The 18,990-nt window shown below is 37.3% G+C and overlaps 1 protein-coding gene across 1 annotated transcript in view; it reads right to left on the bottom strand.

Annotated features, from left to right (window-relative positions):
- Positions 1 to 3,549: 3,549 nt before the first annotated feature.
- LOC135503897 (S-adenosylhomocysteine hydrolase-like protein 1) overlaps positions 3,550 to 18,990 on the bottom strand; it is a 71,465-nt gene continuing 56,024 nt past the window's right edge. The window contains exons 13-16 of the mRNA XM_064922083.1: positions 18,839 to 18,937; positions 12,137 to 12,205; positions 10,964 to 11,042; positions 3,550 to 3,677 (exon numbers count right to left, since the gene is read on the bottom strand). Of these exons, the coding sequence (XP_064778155.1) occupies positions 3,550 to 3,677; positions 10,964 to 11,042; positions 12,137 to 12,205; positions 18,839 to 18,937 (375 nt within the window). The remainder of the gene's footprint in view (positions 3,678 to 10,963; positions 11,043 to 12,136; positions 12,206 to 18,838; positions 18,938 to 18,990) is intronic.

The following is an 18,990-nucleotide window of genomic DNA, read 5'->3' as shown; positions in this document are numbered from 1 at the left end:
GATCGCACATCTTCTGTGACACTTTGTGACACAGCCGGTAATATTAGTAACTGCAGCCAGTGGGCGCTGTTGGAAAGTCAGTAATATTAGTAACTGCAGCCAGTGGGCGCTGTTGGAAAGTCAGTAATATTAGTAACTGCAGCCAGGGGGCGCTGTTGGAAAGTCAGTAATATTAGTAACTGCAGCCAGTGGGCGCTCTGGGAAAGCCGGTGAATATTCTAGGCCCCATCGACGCAACCCGACACCGAACCAGTAGTGCTGAACACTGGGCGGACAGTCAACACGCTGGACTGTTTGAATAGAAAAAAAGCGGTACAACTAGGCAGGTTCAGGAACGCGTGCAAAAGAGCACTATAAACAAGACATGGAAATTAGTTTTAGACATGGGCCTCCTGACTGGCATCATGAAAAAGGTTCAGTGAACTTCAAAAGTTTTGGGACAGTGAACAGCACTTTGGGTTTGAAATGATACAATGGGGATGAGGTTCAAGTACAGACTGTCAGCAGTAATCTGAGGGTATTTTCATCCATATTGGCTGAACCGTTTAGAAATTACATCATTTTCTGTACATGGTCCCTTCCATTTTAAAGGAACAAAAGTATTGGGACAAATTCACTTATATGTGTATTGAAGTAGTTTAATGTTCCATTCTTATTTATTATATTATTATATTATATATATATTATATTATTTACAATGAATTTATATTGCGCACAAAATTAAAAAACACAAAACACAAACAAAATAAACAGCAAATGCATCCAACAAGTTTGTAGAGGGACAAAATATTAGTATTTTACTTTTGTATCCACCCAATATGAATGAAAATACCCTCAATTTAAAGCTGACAGTCTGCAGTTTAACCTCATAGACATTGTATCATTTCAAATCTAAATCACAATGTACAGAGTCAAATAACAACAACAAAAATTGTCACTGTTCCAATACTTTTGGAGCTCACTGTATGTAAAAAACAACAATGTCAACTATTGGCAGGTGGACTTCTTCAGGCCTCTCTTGATCTCACTCAACTCACTCACTCACTCACTCACTCACTCACTCACTCACTCAGAAAATCAGTCTACAAACAAATTGTATGTTTTTATTTAGTATTTCGAGTTTATTGCTGATATCTAATTGATACAACAGTCACAAGAGAAGTATAAATACTCTACTTGATCAAAAAAGGACATGGCAATAGAAATAGTCCAAGGCGAACATATGAAGTGTACCTTATCACACGTTGACACAACTTATTTAACAATGAACAGAAGCAGAAAAAAACGGATTATATATATATATTATATATATATATATATATATAGTAGGTCACTATAGGCCAACAGACTAATAACTCTTCTAGAAATCGAAAATAACCTCAAATCTAAAATCTTGGAATTTTTCAAATATATTAAATAACTCTTATCAAATGAGTTGAACTGAATGTTGAAGGTAACCTGAAGCTAATGTCTCAGAAGACATATTCACCCACTGACATTAATGGCAGGTATGTTATGCAGATACCAGTCAGCGAGTTTCATCAAGGCCTTGTTTCAGTTATGAAACACTTGTCAAATACTGTATTAGACATTAAAAAAAAAGAGCTCACAACACCAATTCTGGCTCATGGAATGTACTTTATTTAAGATGTCAGTGCGCTGACAATGTGTGTGTGTGTTCTTGTGTGTGTGGAAACATATCCCTCTCATTCTCCTCTCTAACTGTACGGCCAATCATTTGGCACCATCATATGACTTTCAGGAGCAGATAAAACTACAGTACATTGACAATTAACCATGAATAAACATCAATAATGGCTGGTGAGAGGAGCTATAACAGGGCGGGATCATTGTAATGACAGGAATGGAATTCATGGAACGGAGTCTAATGTGATTACCATATGTTTGATGTGTTTTATACCGTTACATGTATTCCGTTCCAACCATTACAATAAGCCCCTCCTCCTATAGCTCCTCCCACCAGCCGCCACTAATAAACATTTTGATTTAGCAACAATTAGCATTAGCAACAATTAATTAATCATTTTTTAAGATAAAATCATGCAGAGTATTTTAAAAATATATGACTGGCGATTTTTTTGTTTATGGTTACGTCTCTTGGGGTACGTCCCAAATGGAACCTTTTACTCTAGTTGGTGCACTACTTTTGACCCTGGCCTATAGGGCTCTGGTTTAAAGTAGTGCACTATATAGGGAATAGGGTGCCATTTGGAACACATATATTGGTTTCTGCTCTTGTTTCATATGATTGAAATGCATGAATTGATTCATTAACCTAACAGACAAGTTAGATATTATGTTATTATTATTATGCCCGAAAGTGTTAATAATACAGTTGAGATTCGGCATAAAAGCAAAATAATTATTCTTCCCTTTTGTAACAATTTAGAAAATAAAATAGAGAATGAATCTTGTTTTTTTTTCTCTCCCTCAGATGTTGGTTGCAGGTCACCTCATTGTCCATTCCTGTCAATACCTTGGAGACAATAGATATTTCATTAAAAACAATCACATAACTACAGTGGGATTTATTATTTTAAAAAATCACACACAAAAGGAAGCCAATATCCATGCCATACAGAACCATCAATTTAATATGATTTGTGCTGTTCCACGAGATGTTTCATGTCCCTTTCACAGAACCCCAAAACTACTACCCTTAAAACTACTACCCCTTACACTACTACCCCTAAAACTATTACCCCTAAAACAACTACCCCTAAACTACTACCCCCCACACTACTACCCCTAAAACTACTACCCCTAAAACTACTACCCTTAAAACTACTACCCCCTACACTACTACCCCTAAACTACTACCCCCAAACTACTACCCCTAAAACTACTACCCCTAAAACTACTACCCCTAAAACTACTACCCTTAAAACTACTACCCCCTACACTACTACCCCTAAAACTACTCAATCAACAAAATAAAAAAATCAAGAAAAACCCAGATCACTCCTACTTGACTGATTTCCCCAACAGCCAATCACCACACTATAAAGGAAGGTGGAATTCTACCCACACCCACTTAAAATAGCCTCACCTGTCAGCGTAATTACAGAGGAAGCCATTATCTGAAATGTTTGAGAGAATGTTTTTTTTTTTTTTTTTTAAGTTGACCTGGTTCTTTTTGCATGGCTTAACCGGTTGTGTATCACAGGGTTCTGTATGTCAGCCAGTCAGTGGTTCTTTACCGGTTCTATATCGAATTTCCCCAAATGTGTCAATGATTATAGGAGTTGTCCTTTCTTTTTAACCAAATACCTGATCCTTTATATATTGGTTTCTATTCCTTTGTTTGTAGTCATAGCCTAATGGTGTAGTTTGCCTTTGACAGTCACTCCAAACCTATCCCAGAGCTATTTTTCAACGCCAACGTTACAACAGTCAGCAGGTACCCTTAGTAGTTAAGAGCGTTGGACCAGTAACTGAACGGTCGTTGGTTCGAATCCCCGAGCTGACTAGGAGAAATGTAACAGGGAGGGAATAAGTAAGGTGTGTGTGTGTGTGTGCAAACGTTTCTCAATACCTGTAGTAGTTGGGTTTGAAGGGGCCGTTCTTGTTCAGACCCATGTACTTCGCCTGCTCATCAGACAACTCTGTCAGGTGGGCGTCAAAATTGGACAGATGCAAGCTGGCCACATACTCATCTGAAACACATGGGTGGGCTTGTGACGCGGTAGATCAAATGTTATTTGTCACATGCGCCGAATACAACAGGTATAGGTAGACCTTACAGTGAAATGATTACTGAGATGGATTTGCAACAAGAGTAAATGGGTGTTTCCCAAAAATGGCACCCTACTCCCTATGTAGTGCACAACATCTGACCAGGGCCGATATGGTCGTAGTGCACTACATAATGAATAGGGTGCCATTTGGGACACAGAACACTTCTGTTTGGAAAATGCAGTTTTATGGTAAAAAGCTTGAGGTTGTGACATTGAACCACACAACAAACTGAGCATTGAAAACTGTGAGTGGTTTCTATTCATCGAGATTTGATATCTACAGTGTTTATTATGATTTGATATCTACACTATTAAGATTTGATATCTACAGTGTTTATTATGATTTGATATCTACAGTGTTTATTATGATTTGATATCTACACTATTAAGATTTGATATCTACAGTATTTATTATGATTTGATATCTACACTATTAAAATTTGATATCTACAGTGTTTATTATGATTTGATATCTAGTGTTTATTATGATTTGATATCTACACTATTAAGATTTGATATCTACAGTGTTTATTATGATTTGATATCTACACTATTAAGATTTGATATCTACAGTGTTTAAGATTTGATATCTAGTGTTTATTATGATTTGATATCTACAGTGTTTAAGATTTTATATCTACAGTGTTTAAGATTTGATATATATAGTGTTTATTATGATTTGATATCTAGTGTTTATTATGATTTGATATCTACATTGTTTATTATGATTTGATATCTACAGTGTTTATTATGATTTGATATCTAGTGTTTATTATGATTTGATATCTACACTATTAAGATTTGATATCTACAGTGTTTATTATGATTTGATATCTACACTATTAAGATTTGATATCTACAGTGTTTAAGATTTGATATCTACAGTGTTTAAGATTTGATATCTAGTGTTTATTATGATTTGATATCTACAGTGTTTAAGATTTGATATCTACAGTGTTTAAGATTTGATATCTACAGTGTTTATTATGATTTGATATCTAGTGTTTATTATGATTTGATATCTACATTGTTTATTATGATTTGATATCTACAGAGTTTAAGATTTGATATCTAGTGTTTAAGATTTGATATCTACAGTGTTTAAGATTTGATATCTACACTATTAAGATTTGATATCTACAGTGTTTATTATGATTTGATATCTAGTGTTTATTATGATTTGATATCTACATTGTTTATTATGATTTGATATCTACAGTGTTTAAGATTTGATATCTACAGTGTTTAATATTTGATATCTAGTGTTTATTATGATTTGATATCTACAGTGTTTAAGATTTGATATCTACAGTGTTTAAGATTTGATATCAAATCTTAAACACTGTAGATATCAAATCTTAAATACTGTAGAAATCAAATCTTAAACACTGTAGATATCAAATCATAATAAACACTAGATATCTACAGTGTTTAAGATTTGATATCTACAGTGTTTAAGATTTGATATCTACACTATTAAGATTTGATATCTACAGTGTTTATTATGATTTGATATCTAGTGTTTATTATGATTTGATATCTACATTGTTTATTATGATTTGATATCTACAGATTTGTTTAATTATGATTTGATATCTACAGTGTTTATTATGATTTGATATCTACAATGTTTATATCTACAGTATTTATTATGATTTGATATCTACACTATTAAAATTTGATATCTACAGTGTTTATTATGATTTGATATCTAGTGTTTATTATGATTTGATATCTACACTATTAAGATTTGATATCTACAGTGTTTATTATGATTTGATATCTACACTATTAAGATTTGATATCTACAGTGTTTAAGATTTGATATCTAGTGTTTATTATGATTTGATATCTACAGTGTTTAAGATTTGATATCTACAGTGTTTAAGATTTGATATCTACAGTGTTTAAGATTTGATATCTACAGTGTTTAAGATTTGATATCTACAGTGTTTATTATGATTTGATATCTAGTGTTTATTATGATTTGATATCTACATTGTTTATTATGATTTGATATCTACAGAGTTTATTATGATTTGATATCTACAGTGTTTATTATGATTTGATATCTACACTATTAAGATTTGATATCTACAGTGTTTATTATGATTTGATATCTAGTGTTTATTATGATTTGATATCTACACTATTAAGATTTGATATCTACAGTGTTTATTATGATTTGATATCTACACTATTAAGATTTGATATCTACAGTGTTTAAGATTTGATATCTACAGTGTTTAAGATTTGATATCTAGTGTTTATTATGATTTGATATCTACAGTGTTTAAGATTTGATATCTACAGTGTTTATTATGATTTGATATCTAGTGTTTATTATGATTTGATATCTACATTGTTTATTATGATTTGATATCTACAGAGTTTAAGATTTGATATCTAGTGTTTAAGATTTGATATCTACAGTGTTTAAGATTTGATATCTACACTATTAAGATTTGATATCTACAGTGTTTATTATGATTTGATATCTAGTGTTTATTATGATTTGATATCTACATTGTTTATTATGATTTGATATCTACAGTGTTTAAGATTTGATATCTACAGTGTTTAATATTTGATATCTAGTGTTTATTATGATTTGATATCTACAGTGTTTAAGATTTGATATCTACAGTGTTTAAGATTTGATATCAAATCTTAAACACTGTAGATATCAAATCTTAAATACTGTAGAAATCAAATCTTAAACACTGTAGATATCAAATCATAATAAACACTAGATATCTACAGTGTTTAAGATTTGATATCTACAGTGTTTAAGATTTGATATCTACACTATTAAGATTTGATATCTACAGTGTTTATTATGATTTGATATCTAGTGTTTATTATGATTTGATATCTACATTGTTTATTATGATTTGATATCTACAGAGTTTAAGATTTGATATCTACAGTGTTTAAGATTTGATATCTACAATGTTTAAGATTTGATATCTACACTATTAAGATTTGATATCTAGTGTTTATTATGATTTGATATCTAGTGTTTATTATGATTTGATATCTACAGTGTTTAAGATTTGATATCTACACTATTAAGATTTGATATCTACAGTGTTAATTATGATTTGATATCTAGTGTTTATTATGATTTGATATCTACAGTGTTTAAGATTTGATATCTACAGTGTTTAAGATTTGATATCTACACTATTAAGATTTGATATCTACAGTGTTTATTATGATTTGATATCTAGTGTTTATTATGATTTGATATCTACAGTGTTTATTATGATTTGATATCTACAGTGTTTAAGATTTGATATCTACAGTGTTTAATATTTGATATCTAGTGTTTATTATGATTTGATATCTACACTACAGTGTTTAAGATTTGATATCTACAGTGTTTATTATGATTTGATATCTAGTGTTTATTATGATTTGATATCTACATTGTTTATTATGATTTGATATCTACAGAGTTTAAGATTTGATATCTACAGTGTTTAAGATTTGATATCTACAGTGTTTAAGATTTGATATCTACACTATTAAGATTTGATATCTACAGTGTTTATTATGATTTGATATCTAGTGTTTATTATGATTTGATATCTACATTGTTTATTATGATTTGATATCTACAGTGTTTAAGATTTGATATCTACAGTGTTTAATATTTGATATCTAGTGTTTATTATGATTTGATATCTACAGTGTTTAAGATTTGATATCTACAGTGTTTAAGATTTGATATCATATATCTACAAATATTAAGATTTGATATCTACAGTGTTTAAGATTTGATATCTACAGTGTTTAAGATTTGATATGATTTGATATCTACAGTGTTTATTATGATTTGATATCTAGTGTTTATTATGATTTGATATCTACACTATTAAGATTTGATATCTACAGTGTTTATTATGATTTGATATCTACACTATTAAGATTTGATATCTACAGTGTTTATTATGATTTGATATCTAGTGTTTATTATGATTTGATATCTACAGTGTTTAAGATTTGATATCTACAGTGTTTAATATTTGATATCTAGTGTTTATTATGATTTGATATCTACAGTGTTTAAGATTTGATATCTACAGTGTTTAAGATTTGATATCATTTATCAAATCTTAAATACTGTAGATATCTAAACAGTGTTTAAGATTTGATATCTACAGTGTTTAAGATTTGATATCTACAGTGTTTAAGATTTGATATCTACAGTGTTTATTATGATTTGATATCTAGTGTTTATTATGATTTGATATCTACATTGTTTATTATGATTTGATATCTACAGAGTTTAAGATTTGATATCTACAGTGTTTAAGATTTGATATCTACAATGTTTAAGATTTGATATCTACACTATTAAGATTTGATATCTACAGTGTTTATTATGATTTGATATCTAGTGTTTATTATGATTTGATATCTACAGTGTTTAAGATTTGATATCTACAGTGTTTAAGATTTGATATCTACACTATTAAGATTTGATATCTACAGTGTTAATTATGATTTGATATCTAGTGTTTATTATGATTTGATATCTACAGTGTTTAAGATTTGATATCTACAGTGTTTAAGATTTGATATCTACACTATTAAGATTTGATATCTACAGTGTTTATTATGATTTGATATCTAGTTTTATTATGATTTGATATCTACAGTGTTTAAGATTTGATATCTACAGTGTTTAATATTTGATATCTAGTGTTTATTATGATTTGATATCTACAGTGTTTAAGATTTGATATCTACAGTGATTTGATATCTTAAATACTGTGAAATCAAATTAAACACTGTTATGAATCATTTGATATCTACAGTGTTTAAGATTTGATATCTACAGTGTTTAAGATTTGATATCTACAGTGTTTATTATGATTTGATATCTAGTGTTTATTATGATTTGATATCTACATTGTTTATTATGATTTGATATCTACAGAGTTTAAGATTTGATATCTACAGTGTTTAAGATTTGATTACAATGTTTAAGATTTGATATCTACACTATTAAGATTTGATATCTACAGTGTTTATTATGATTTGATATCTAGTGTTTATTATGATTTGATATCTACAGTGTTTAAGATTTGATATCTACAGTGTTTAAGATTTGATATCTACACTATTAAGATTTGATATCTACAGTGTTAATTATGATTTGATATCTAGTGTTTATTATGATTTGATATCTACAGTGTTTAAGATTTGATATCTACAGTGTTTAAGATTTGATATCTACACTATTAAGATTTGATATCTACAGTGTTTATTATGATTTGATATCTAGTGTTTATTATGATTTGATATCTACAGTGTTTATTATGATTTGATATCTAGTGTTTATTATGATTTGATATCTACAGTGTTTAAGATTTGATATCTACAGTGTTTATTATGATTTGATATCTAGTGTTTCTTATGATTTGATATCTACAGTGTTTATTATGATTTGATATCTAGTGTTTATGATTTGATGATTTGATTTGATATCTACAGAGTTTATTATGATTTGATATTTAGTGTTTCTTATGATTTGATATCTACAGTGTTTAAGATTTGATATCTAGTGTTTCTTATGATTTGATATCTACAGTGTTTATTATGATTTGATATCTACAGTGTTTATTATGATTTGATATCTAGTGTTTATTATGATTTGATATGTACAGTGTTTAAGATTTGATATCTAGTGTTTATTATGATTTGATATGTACAGTGTTTAAGATTTGATATCTAGTGTTTATTATGATTTGATATCTACAGTGTTTATTATGATTTGATATCTAGTGTTTATTATGATTTGATATCTAGTGTTTCTTATGATTTGATATCTAGTGTTTATTATGATTTGATATCTACAGTGTTTATTATGATTTGATATCTAGTGTTTATTATGATTTGATATCTACAGTGTTTATTATGATTTGATATCTAGTGTTTATTATGATTTGATATCTAGTGTTTCTTATGATTTGATATCTAGTGTTTATTATGATTTGATATCTAGTGTTTATTATGATTTGATATCTACAGTGTTTATTATGATTTGATATCTAGTGTTTATTATGATTTGATATCTACAGTGTTTATTATGATTTGATATCTAGTGTTTATTATGATTTGATATCTAGTCTTTCTTATGATTTGATATCTAGTGTTTATTATGATTTGATATCTACAGTGTTTATTATGATTTGATATCTAGTGTTTATTATGATTTGATATCTACAGTGTTTATTATGATTTGATATCTAGTGTTTATTATGATTTGATATCTAGTGTTTCTTATGATTTGATATCTAGTGTTTATTATGATTTGATATCTACAGTGTTTATTATGATTTGATATCTACAGTGTTTATTATGATTTGATAACTAGTGTTTATTATGATTTGATATCTACAGTGTTTCTTATGATTTGATATCTAGTGTTTCTTATGATTTGATATCTACAGTGTTTATTATGATTTGATATCTACAGTGTTTATTATGATTTGATATCTAGTGTTTCTTATGATTTGATATCTACAGTGTTTCTTATGATTTGATATCTACAGTGTTTAAGATTTGATATCTAGTGTTTATTATGATTTGATATCTACAGTGTTTTTTATGATTTGATATCTACAGTGTTTCTTATGATTTGATATCTACAGTGTTTATTATGATTTGATATCTACAGTGTTTATTATGATTTGATATCTAGTGTTTCTTATGATTTGATATCTAGTGTTTCTTATGATTTGATATCTACAGTGTTTCTTATGATTTGATATCTACAGTGTTTCTTATGATTTGATATCTACAGTGTTTCTTATGATTTGATATCTACAGTGTTTATTATGATTTGATATCTACAGTGTTTAAGATTTGATTTGATTATGATTTGATATCTAGTGTTTATTATGATTTGATATCTACAGTGTTTCTTATGATTTGATATCTACAGTGTTTCTTATGATTTGATATCTACAGTGTTTATTATGATTTGATATCTACAGTGTTTATTATGATTTGATATCTAGTGTTTCTTATGATTTGATATGTACAGTGTTTATTACGTTTTTCATCAATAAGGCTCAGTTCAATCCAAATGGCACCCTATTCCCTATTTAGTGCACTACTTTTAATCAAAGCCCTATGGGTCATGGTCAAAAGTAGGGCACTATATAGGGAATAGGGTGCCATGGTCTTACCCATCTTCTTAGGCAGCAAATAGACATCCTGTTTGTAGCGTCCCTCAGGAGCATTGAACAACTCAATCAGAGCCAGGGCCTGCAGAGAGACACAGAACACCACAGAGTCTCAACGCTGCCAACATCCCATTCTCACAAAGCTCAGGTAGCAGCAGAACAACAGGAGAACAGAGTACCTCTAGTCTCGTCTTCAGCAAACCGCCAACACTTGAAGTAGGACTAGTACCACGTCTGTAATGCATGAAGCCCGGTATTTCTAATGTCAATGAATGACTCTAAATAAACTAGTATGTGTACATCTGGGGAAAAGCAATTGAAAAACGGTGAAAGTTCAATTGTGATGATACAATGCATCTAACTGTTGTATTTCTATGTGTCGATGTTCTGATTGGATCGGTCTCTATGTAAAAAAACAATGACAATATGTCTCACCTGAGTAGTGGCTGTGATAGACAGGACAATATGTCTCACCTGAGTAGTGGCTGTGATAGACAGGACAATATGTCTCACCTGAGTAGTGGCTGTGATAGACAGGACAATATGTCTCACCTGAGTAGTGGCTGTGATAGACAGGACAATATGTCTCACCTGAGTAGTGGCTGTGATAGACAGGACGATATGTCTCACCTGAATAGTGGCTGTGATAGACAGGACAATATGTCTCACCTGAGTAGTGGCTGTGATAGACAGGACAATATGTCTCACCTGAGTAGTGGCTGTGATAGACAGGACAATATGTCTCACCTGAGTAGTGGCTGTGATAGACAGGACAATATGTCTCACCTGAGTAGTGGCTGTGATAGACAGGACGATATGTCTCACCTGAATAGTGGCTGTGATAGACAGGACAATATGTCTCACCTGAGTAGTGGCTGTGATAGACAGGACAATATGTCTCACCTGAGTAGTGGCTGTGATAGACAGGACAATATGTCTCACCTGAGTAGTGGCTGTGATAGACAGGACAATATGTCTCACCTGAGTAGTGGCTGTGATAGACAGGACAATATGTCTCACCTGAGTAGTGGCTGTGATAGACAGGACAATATGTCTCACCTGAGTAGTGGCTGTGATAGACAGGACAATATGTCTCACCTGAGTAGTGGCTGTGATAGACAGGACAATATGTCTCACCTGAGTAGTGGCTGTGATAGACAGGACAATATGTCTCACCTGAGTAGTGGCTGTGATAGACAGGACAAACGTAGGCACTGTAGAACAGCTCAGATTCAAAAGACGACCCTGTAGGAAACAACACACACACACACACACACACACACACACACACACACACACACACACACACACACACACACACACACACACACACACACACACACACACACACACACACACACACACACACACACACACACACACACACAGGAGATACATCAAAACAGTGGTCAATTGCAAAGCCATTCTCAGGGAAACACCTTTCAAATCAAAACAGAGATTATCAGAGATCATTTGTGGTGTGAGGTTGTAGTGTGTACTCTACTGTGAGGGGATAGTGTGTACTCTACTGTGAGGTTGTAGTGTGTACTCTACTGTGAGGGGATAGTGTGTACTCTACTGTGAGGTTGTAGTGTGTACTCTACTGTGAGGGGATAGTGTGTACTCTACTGTGAGGTTGTAGTGTGTACTCTACTGTGAGGGGATAGTGTGTACTCTACTGTGAGGGGATAGTGTGAACTCTACTGTGAGGTTGTAGTGTGTACTCTACTGTGAGGCTGTAGTGTGTACTCTACTGTGAGGGGATAGTGTGTACTGTGAGGGGATAGTGTGTACTCTACTGTGAGGGGATAGTGTGTACTCTACTGTGAGGGGATAGTGTGTCTGTGAGGGGATAGTGTGTACTGTGAGGGGATAGTGTGTACTGTGAGGGGGTAGTGTGTACTGTGAAGGGATAGTGTGTACTCTACTGTGAGGGGATTGTGTGTACTCTACTGCGAGGGGATAGTGTGTATTGTGATGGGCTAGTTTGTACTCTACTGTGTAGTGTGTACACACTATCCCCTCACATTACACACTACCCCCTCACAGGAGAGTACACACTATCCCCTCACAGTACACACTACCCCCTCACAGTAGAGTACACACTATCCCATCACAGTACACACTATCCCCTCACAGTACACACTATCCCCTCACGGTACACACTATCCCCTCGCAGTAGAGTACACACTATCCCCTCACAGTAGAGTACACACTATCCCCTCACAGTAGAGTACACACTATCCCCTCACACAGTACACACTATCCCCTCACAGTACACACTATCCCCACAGTAGAGTACACACTATGCCCTCACAGTAGAGTACACACTATCCCCTCGCAGTACACACTATCCCCTCACAGTACACACTATCCCCTCACAGTACACACTATCCCCTCACAGTACACACTATCCCCTCACAGTACACACTATCCCCTCGCAGTAGAGTACACACTATCCCCTCACAGTAGAGTACACACTATCCCATCACAGTACACACTATCCCCTCACAGTAGAGTACACACTATCCCCTCGCAGTAGAGTACACACTATCCCCTCACAGTAGAGTACACACTATCCCCTCACATTAGAGTACACACTATCCCCTCACAGTAGAGTACACACTACAACCTCACGGTACACACTATCCCCTCCCAGTACACACTATCCCCTCACAGTACACACTTCCCCCTCACAGTAGAGTACACACTGTCCCCTCACGGTACACACTATCCCCTCACAGTAGAGTACACACTATCCCCTCACAGTAGAGTACACACTATCCCCTCACAGTACACACTATCCCCTCACAGTACACACTATCCCCTCACGGTACACACTATCCCCTCACAGTAGAGTACACACTATGCCCTCACAGTAGAGTACACACTATCCCCTCACAGTACACACTATCTCCTCGCAGTACACACTATCCCCTCACAGTACACACTATCCCCTCACAGTACACACTATCCCCTCACGGTACACACTATGCCCTCACAGTAGAGTACACACTATCCCCTCACAGTACACACTATCCCCTCACAGTAGAGTACACACTATCCCCTCACGGTACACACTATCCCCTCACGGTACACACTATCCCCTCACGGTACACACTATCCCCTCACAGTAGAGTACACACTATCCCCTCACAGTAGAGTACACACTATCCCCTCACAGTACACACTATCCCCTCACGGTACACACTATCCCCTCACAGTAGAGTACACACTATGCCCTCACAGTAGAGTACACACTATCCCATCACAGTACACACTATCCCCTCACAGTAGAGTACACACTATCCCCTCACAGTACACACTATCCCCTCACAGTACACACTATCCCCTCACAGTACACACTATCCCCTCACAGTAGAGTACACACTATCCCCTCACAGTACACACTATCCCCTCACAGTACACACTATCCCCTCACAGTAAAGTACACACTATCCCCTCACAGTACACACTATCCCCTCACAGTAGAGTACACACTATCCCCTCACAGTACACACTACACAACATGGGTCAACGATGGGAAGACAAAGCCTTTAGTTACATGTTAGTGGGAAATCTCTCAGGCCAAGTCACTATTTTGTTGTGTTTTCAAAAAGAGTCAGGTTTGGAAGCAGACAAAGGTGACAGAAAGGTCATCAGGATACATCTCATGGTGGGAAACCTATCCGTCCGCCTATTTAGTAACTCTAGAATGTTTTTATAGCTCTTTGAATCACAGACACAGATTTGGGAGGGAACACAGTTCCCTGAGATCCGAGCTAAAGGTCATTCTGTCTCACTATTGTTTCACTCAGTGCTCCATGTTACTAAAGCAGTGCTCCCCAAACAATAGAGTACACACTATCCCCTCACAGTACACACTATCCCCTCACAGTAGAGGACACACTATCCCCTCACAGTACACACTATCCCCTCACAGTACACGGTGTCCCCTCACAGTACACACTATCCCCTCACAGTACACACTATCCCCTCACAGTACACACTATCCCCTCACAGTACACACTATCCCCTCACAGTACACACTATCCCCTCACAGTACACACTATCCCCTCACAGTACACTCTATCCCCTCACAGTACACACTATCCCCTCACAGTACACACTATCCCCTCACAGTACACGGTTTCCCCTCACAGTACACAGTGTCCCCTCACAGTACACACTATCCCCTCACAGTACACACTATCCCCTCACAGTACACACTATCCCCTCACAGTAGAGTACACACTATCCCCTCACAGTACACACTATCCCCTCACAGTAGAGTACACACTATCCCTTCACAGTACACACTACCCCCTCACAGTACACACTATCCCCTCACAGTACACACTATCCCCTCACAGTAGAGTACACACTATCCCCTCACAGTACACACTATCCCCTCACAGTACACGGTGTCCCCTCACAGTACACACTATCCCCTCACAGTACACACTATCCCCTCACAGTACACACTATCCCCTCACAGTACACACTATCCCCTCACAGTACACACTATCCCCTCACAGTACACACTATCCCCTCACAGTACACACTATCCCCTCACAGTACACACTATCCCCTCACAGTACACACTATCCCCTCACAGTACACGGTGTCCCCTCACAGTACACACTATCCCCTCACAGTACACACTATCCCCTCACAGTACACACTATCCCCTCACAGTACACACTATCCCCTCACAGTAGAGTACACACTATCCCCTCACAGTACACACTATCCCCTCACAGTACACACTATCCCCTCACAGTACACACTATCCCCTCACAGTACACACTATCCCCTCACAGTACACACTATCCCCTCACAGTACACAGTGTCCCCTCACAGTACACACTATCCCCTCACAGTACACACTATCCCCTCACAGTAGAGTACACACTATCCCCTCACAGTACACACTATCCCCTCACAGTAGAGTACACACTATCCCCTCACAGTACACACTATCCCCTCGGGTACACACTATCCCCTCACAGTACACACTATCCCCTCACAGTACACACAATCCCCTCACAGTACACACTATCCCCTCACAGTAGATTACACACTATGCCCTCACAGTAGAGTACACACTATCCCATCACAGTACACACTATCCCCTCACAGTAGAGTACACACTATCCCCTCGCAGTAGAGTACACACTATCCCCTCACAGTAGAGTACACAATATCCCCTCAAATTAGAGTACACACTATCCCCTCACAGTAGAGTACACACTACAACCTCACGGTACACACTATCCCCTCCGGGTACACACTATCCCCTCACAGTACACACTATCCCCTCACAGTAGAGTACACACTATCCCCTCACGGTACACACTATCCCCTCACAGTAGAGTACACACTATCCCCTCGCAGTAGAGTACACACTATCCCCTCGCAGTAGAGTACACACTATCCCCTCACAGTACACACTATCCCCTCACGGTACACACTATCCCCTCACAGTAGAGTACACACTATGCCCTCACAGTAGAGTACACACTATCCCCTCACAGTACACACTATCCCCTCACAGTACACACTATCCCCTCACGGTACACACTATCCCCTCACAGTACACACTATCCCCTCACGGTACACACTATGCCCTCACAGTAGAGTACACACTATCCCCTCACAGTACACACTATCCCCTCACAGTAGAGTACACACTATCCCCTCACGGTACACACTATCCCCTCACGGTACACACTATCCCCTCACGGTACACACTATCCCCTCACAGTAGAGTACACACTATCCCCTCACAGTAGAGTACACACTATCCCCTCACAGTACACACTATCCCCTCACGGTACACACTATCCCCTCACAGTAGAGTACACACTATGCCCTCACAGTAGAGTACACACTATCCCATCACAGTACACACTATCCCCTCACAGTAGAGTACACACTATCCCCTCACAGTACACACTATCCCCTCACGGTACACACTATCCCCTCACAGTAGAGTACACACTATGCCCTCACAGTAGAGTACACACTATCCCATCACAGTACACACTATCCCCTCACAGTACACACTATCCCCTCACAGTACACACTATCCCCTCACGGTACACACTATCCCCTCACAGTAGAGTACACACTATCCCCTCACAGTACACACTATCCCATCACGGTACACACTATCCCCTCACAGTAGAGTACACACTATCCCCTCACAGTACACACTATCCCCTCACAGTAAAGTACACACTATCCCCTCACAGTACACACTACACAACATGGGTCAACGATGGGAAGACAAAGCCTTTAGTTACATGTTAGTGGGAAATCTCTCAGGCCAAGTCACTATTTTGTTGTGTTTTCAAAAAGAGTCAGGTTTGGAAGCAGACAAAGGTGACAGAAAGGTCATCAGGATACATCTCATGGTGGGAAACCTATCCGTCTGCCTATTTAGTAACTCTAGAATGTTTTTATAGCTCTTTGAATCACAGACACAGGTTTGGGAGGGAAGTTCCTTGAGATCCGAGCTAAAGGTCATTCTGTCTCACTATTGTTTCACTCAGTGCTCCATGTTACTAAAGCAGTGCTCCCAAACAATAGAGTACACACTACCCCCTCACAGTACACACTATCCCCTCACAGTAGAGTACACACTATCCCCTCACAGTACACACTATCCCCTCACAGTACACACTATCCCCTCACAGTAGAGTACACACTATCCCCTCACAGTAGAGTACACACTATCCCCTCACAGTACACACTATCCCCTCACGGTACACACTATCCCCTCACGGTACACACTATCCCCTCACGGTACACACTATCCCCTCACGGTACACACTATCCCCTCACGGTACACAGTGTCCCCTCACAGTACACACTATCCCCTCACGGTCCACACTATCCCCTCACGGTACACACTATCCCCTCACGGTACACACTATCCCCTCACGGTACACACTATCCCCTCACGGTACACACTATCCCCTCACGGTACACACTATCCCCTCACAGTACACACTATCCCCTCACAGTACACGGTGTCCCCTCACAGTACACAGTGTCCCCTCACAGTACACACTATCCCCTCACGGTACACACTATCCCCTCACAGTACACACTATCCCCTCACAGTACACAGTGTCCCCTCACAGTACACACTATCCCCTCACGGTACACACTATCCCCTCACAGTACACACTATCCCCTCACAGTACACAGTGTCCCCTCACAGTACACACTATCCCCTCACGGTACACACTATCCCCTCACGGTACACACTATCCCCTCACAGTACACACTATCCCCTCACAGTACATACTATCCCCTCGCGGTACACACTATCCCCTCACAGTAGAGTACACACTATCCCCTCACAGTAGAGTACACACTATCCCCGCAGTACACAGTATCCCCTCACAGTACACAGTATCCCCTCACAGTACACACTACCCCCTCACAGTACACACTATCCCTCACAGTAGAGTACACACTATCCCCTCACAGTAGAGTACACACTATCCCCTCGCAGTACACACTATCCCCTCACAGTACACACTACCCCCTCACGGTACACACTATCCCCTCACAGTACACACTATCCCCTCACAGTACACACTATCCCCTCACAGTACACACTATCCCCTCACAGTACACACTACCCCCTCACAGTACACACTATCCCCTCACAGTACACACTATCCCCTCACAGTACACTGATGATTTGAATCAGCTTTGTAGTGCTAGGGGAAAAAACCTAAACGTGCAACCCTTGGTGAGTTTGTGAAACGTTGCACTAGGGTGAAACAACGGCGAATGGGAGTGATGCTCAGTTTAACTCCAGGCCAGGGACACAGAGGCTGTAGAGGACAGAAACCGTACCTCAGCCAGCAGGACAACCCTCTTGCCATCGGGCCAGATCACATGGTCCACCTGAGAACGCACCCTCTCCCAGGTAAGCTCCGGGCTCCTCAGGCTGGCCTAGAGGCGAGAGAGACCGGGGCAGGATTAGTGACACAGCAGAAACACAAAGC

This window comes from Oncorhynchus masou, chromosome 18 (genome assembly GCF_036934945.1).
Source record: "Oncorhynchus masou masou isolate Uvic2021 chromosome 18, UVic_Omas_1.1, whole genome shotgun sequence".
NCBI classification, from domain to species: Eukaryota; Metazoa; Chordata; class Actinopteri; order Salmoniformes; family Salmonidae; genus Oncorhynchus; species Oncorhynchus masou.
This window is presented reverse-complemented; position numbering and strand designations above follow the sequence as displayed.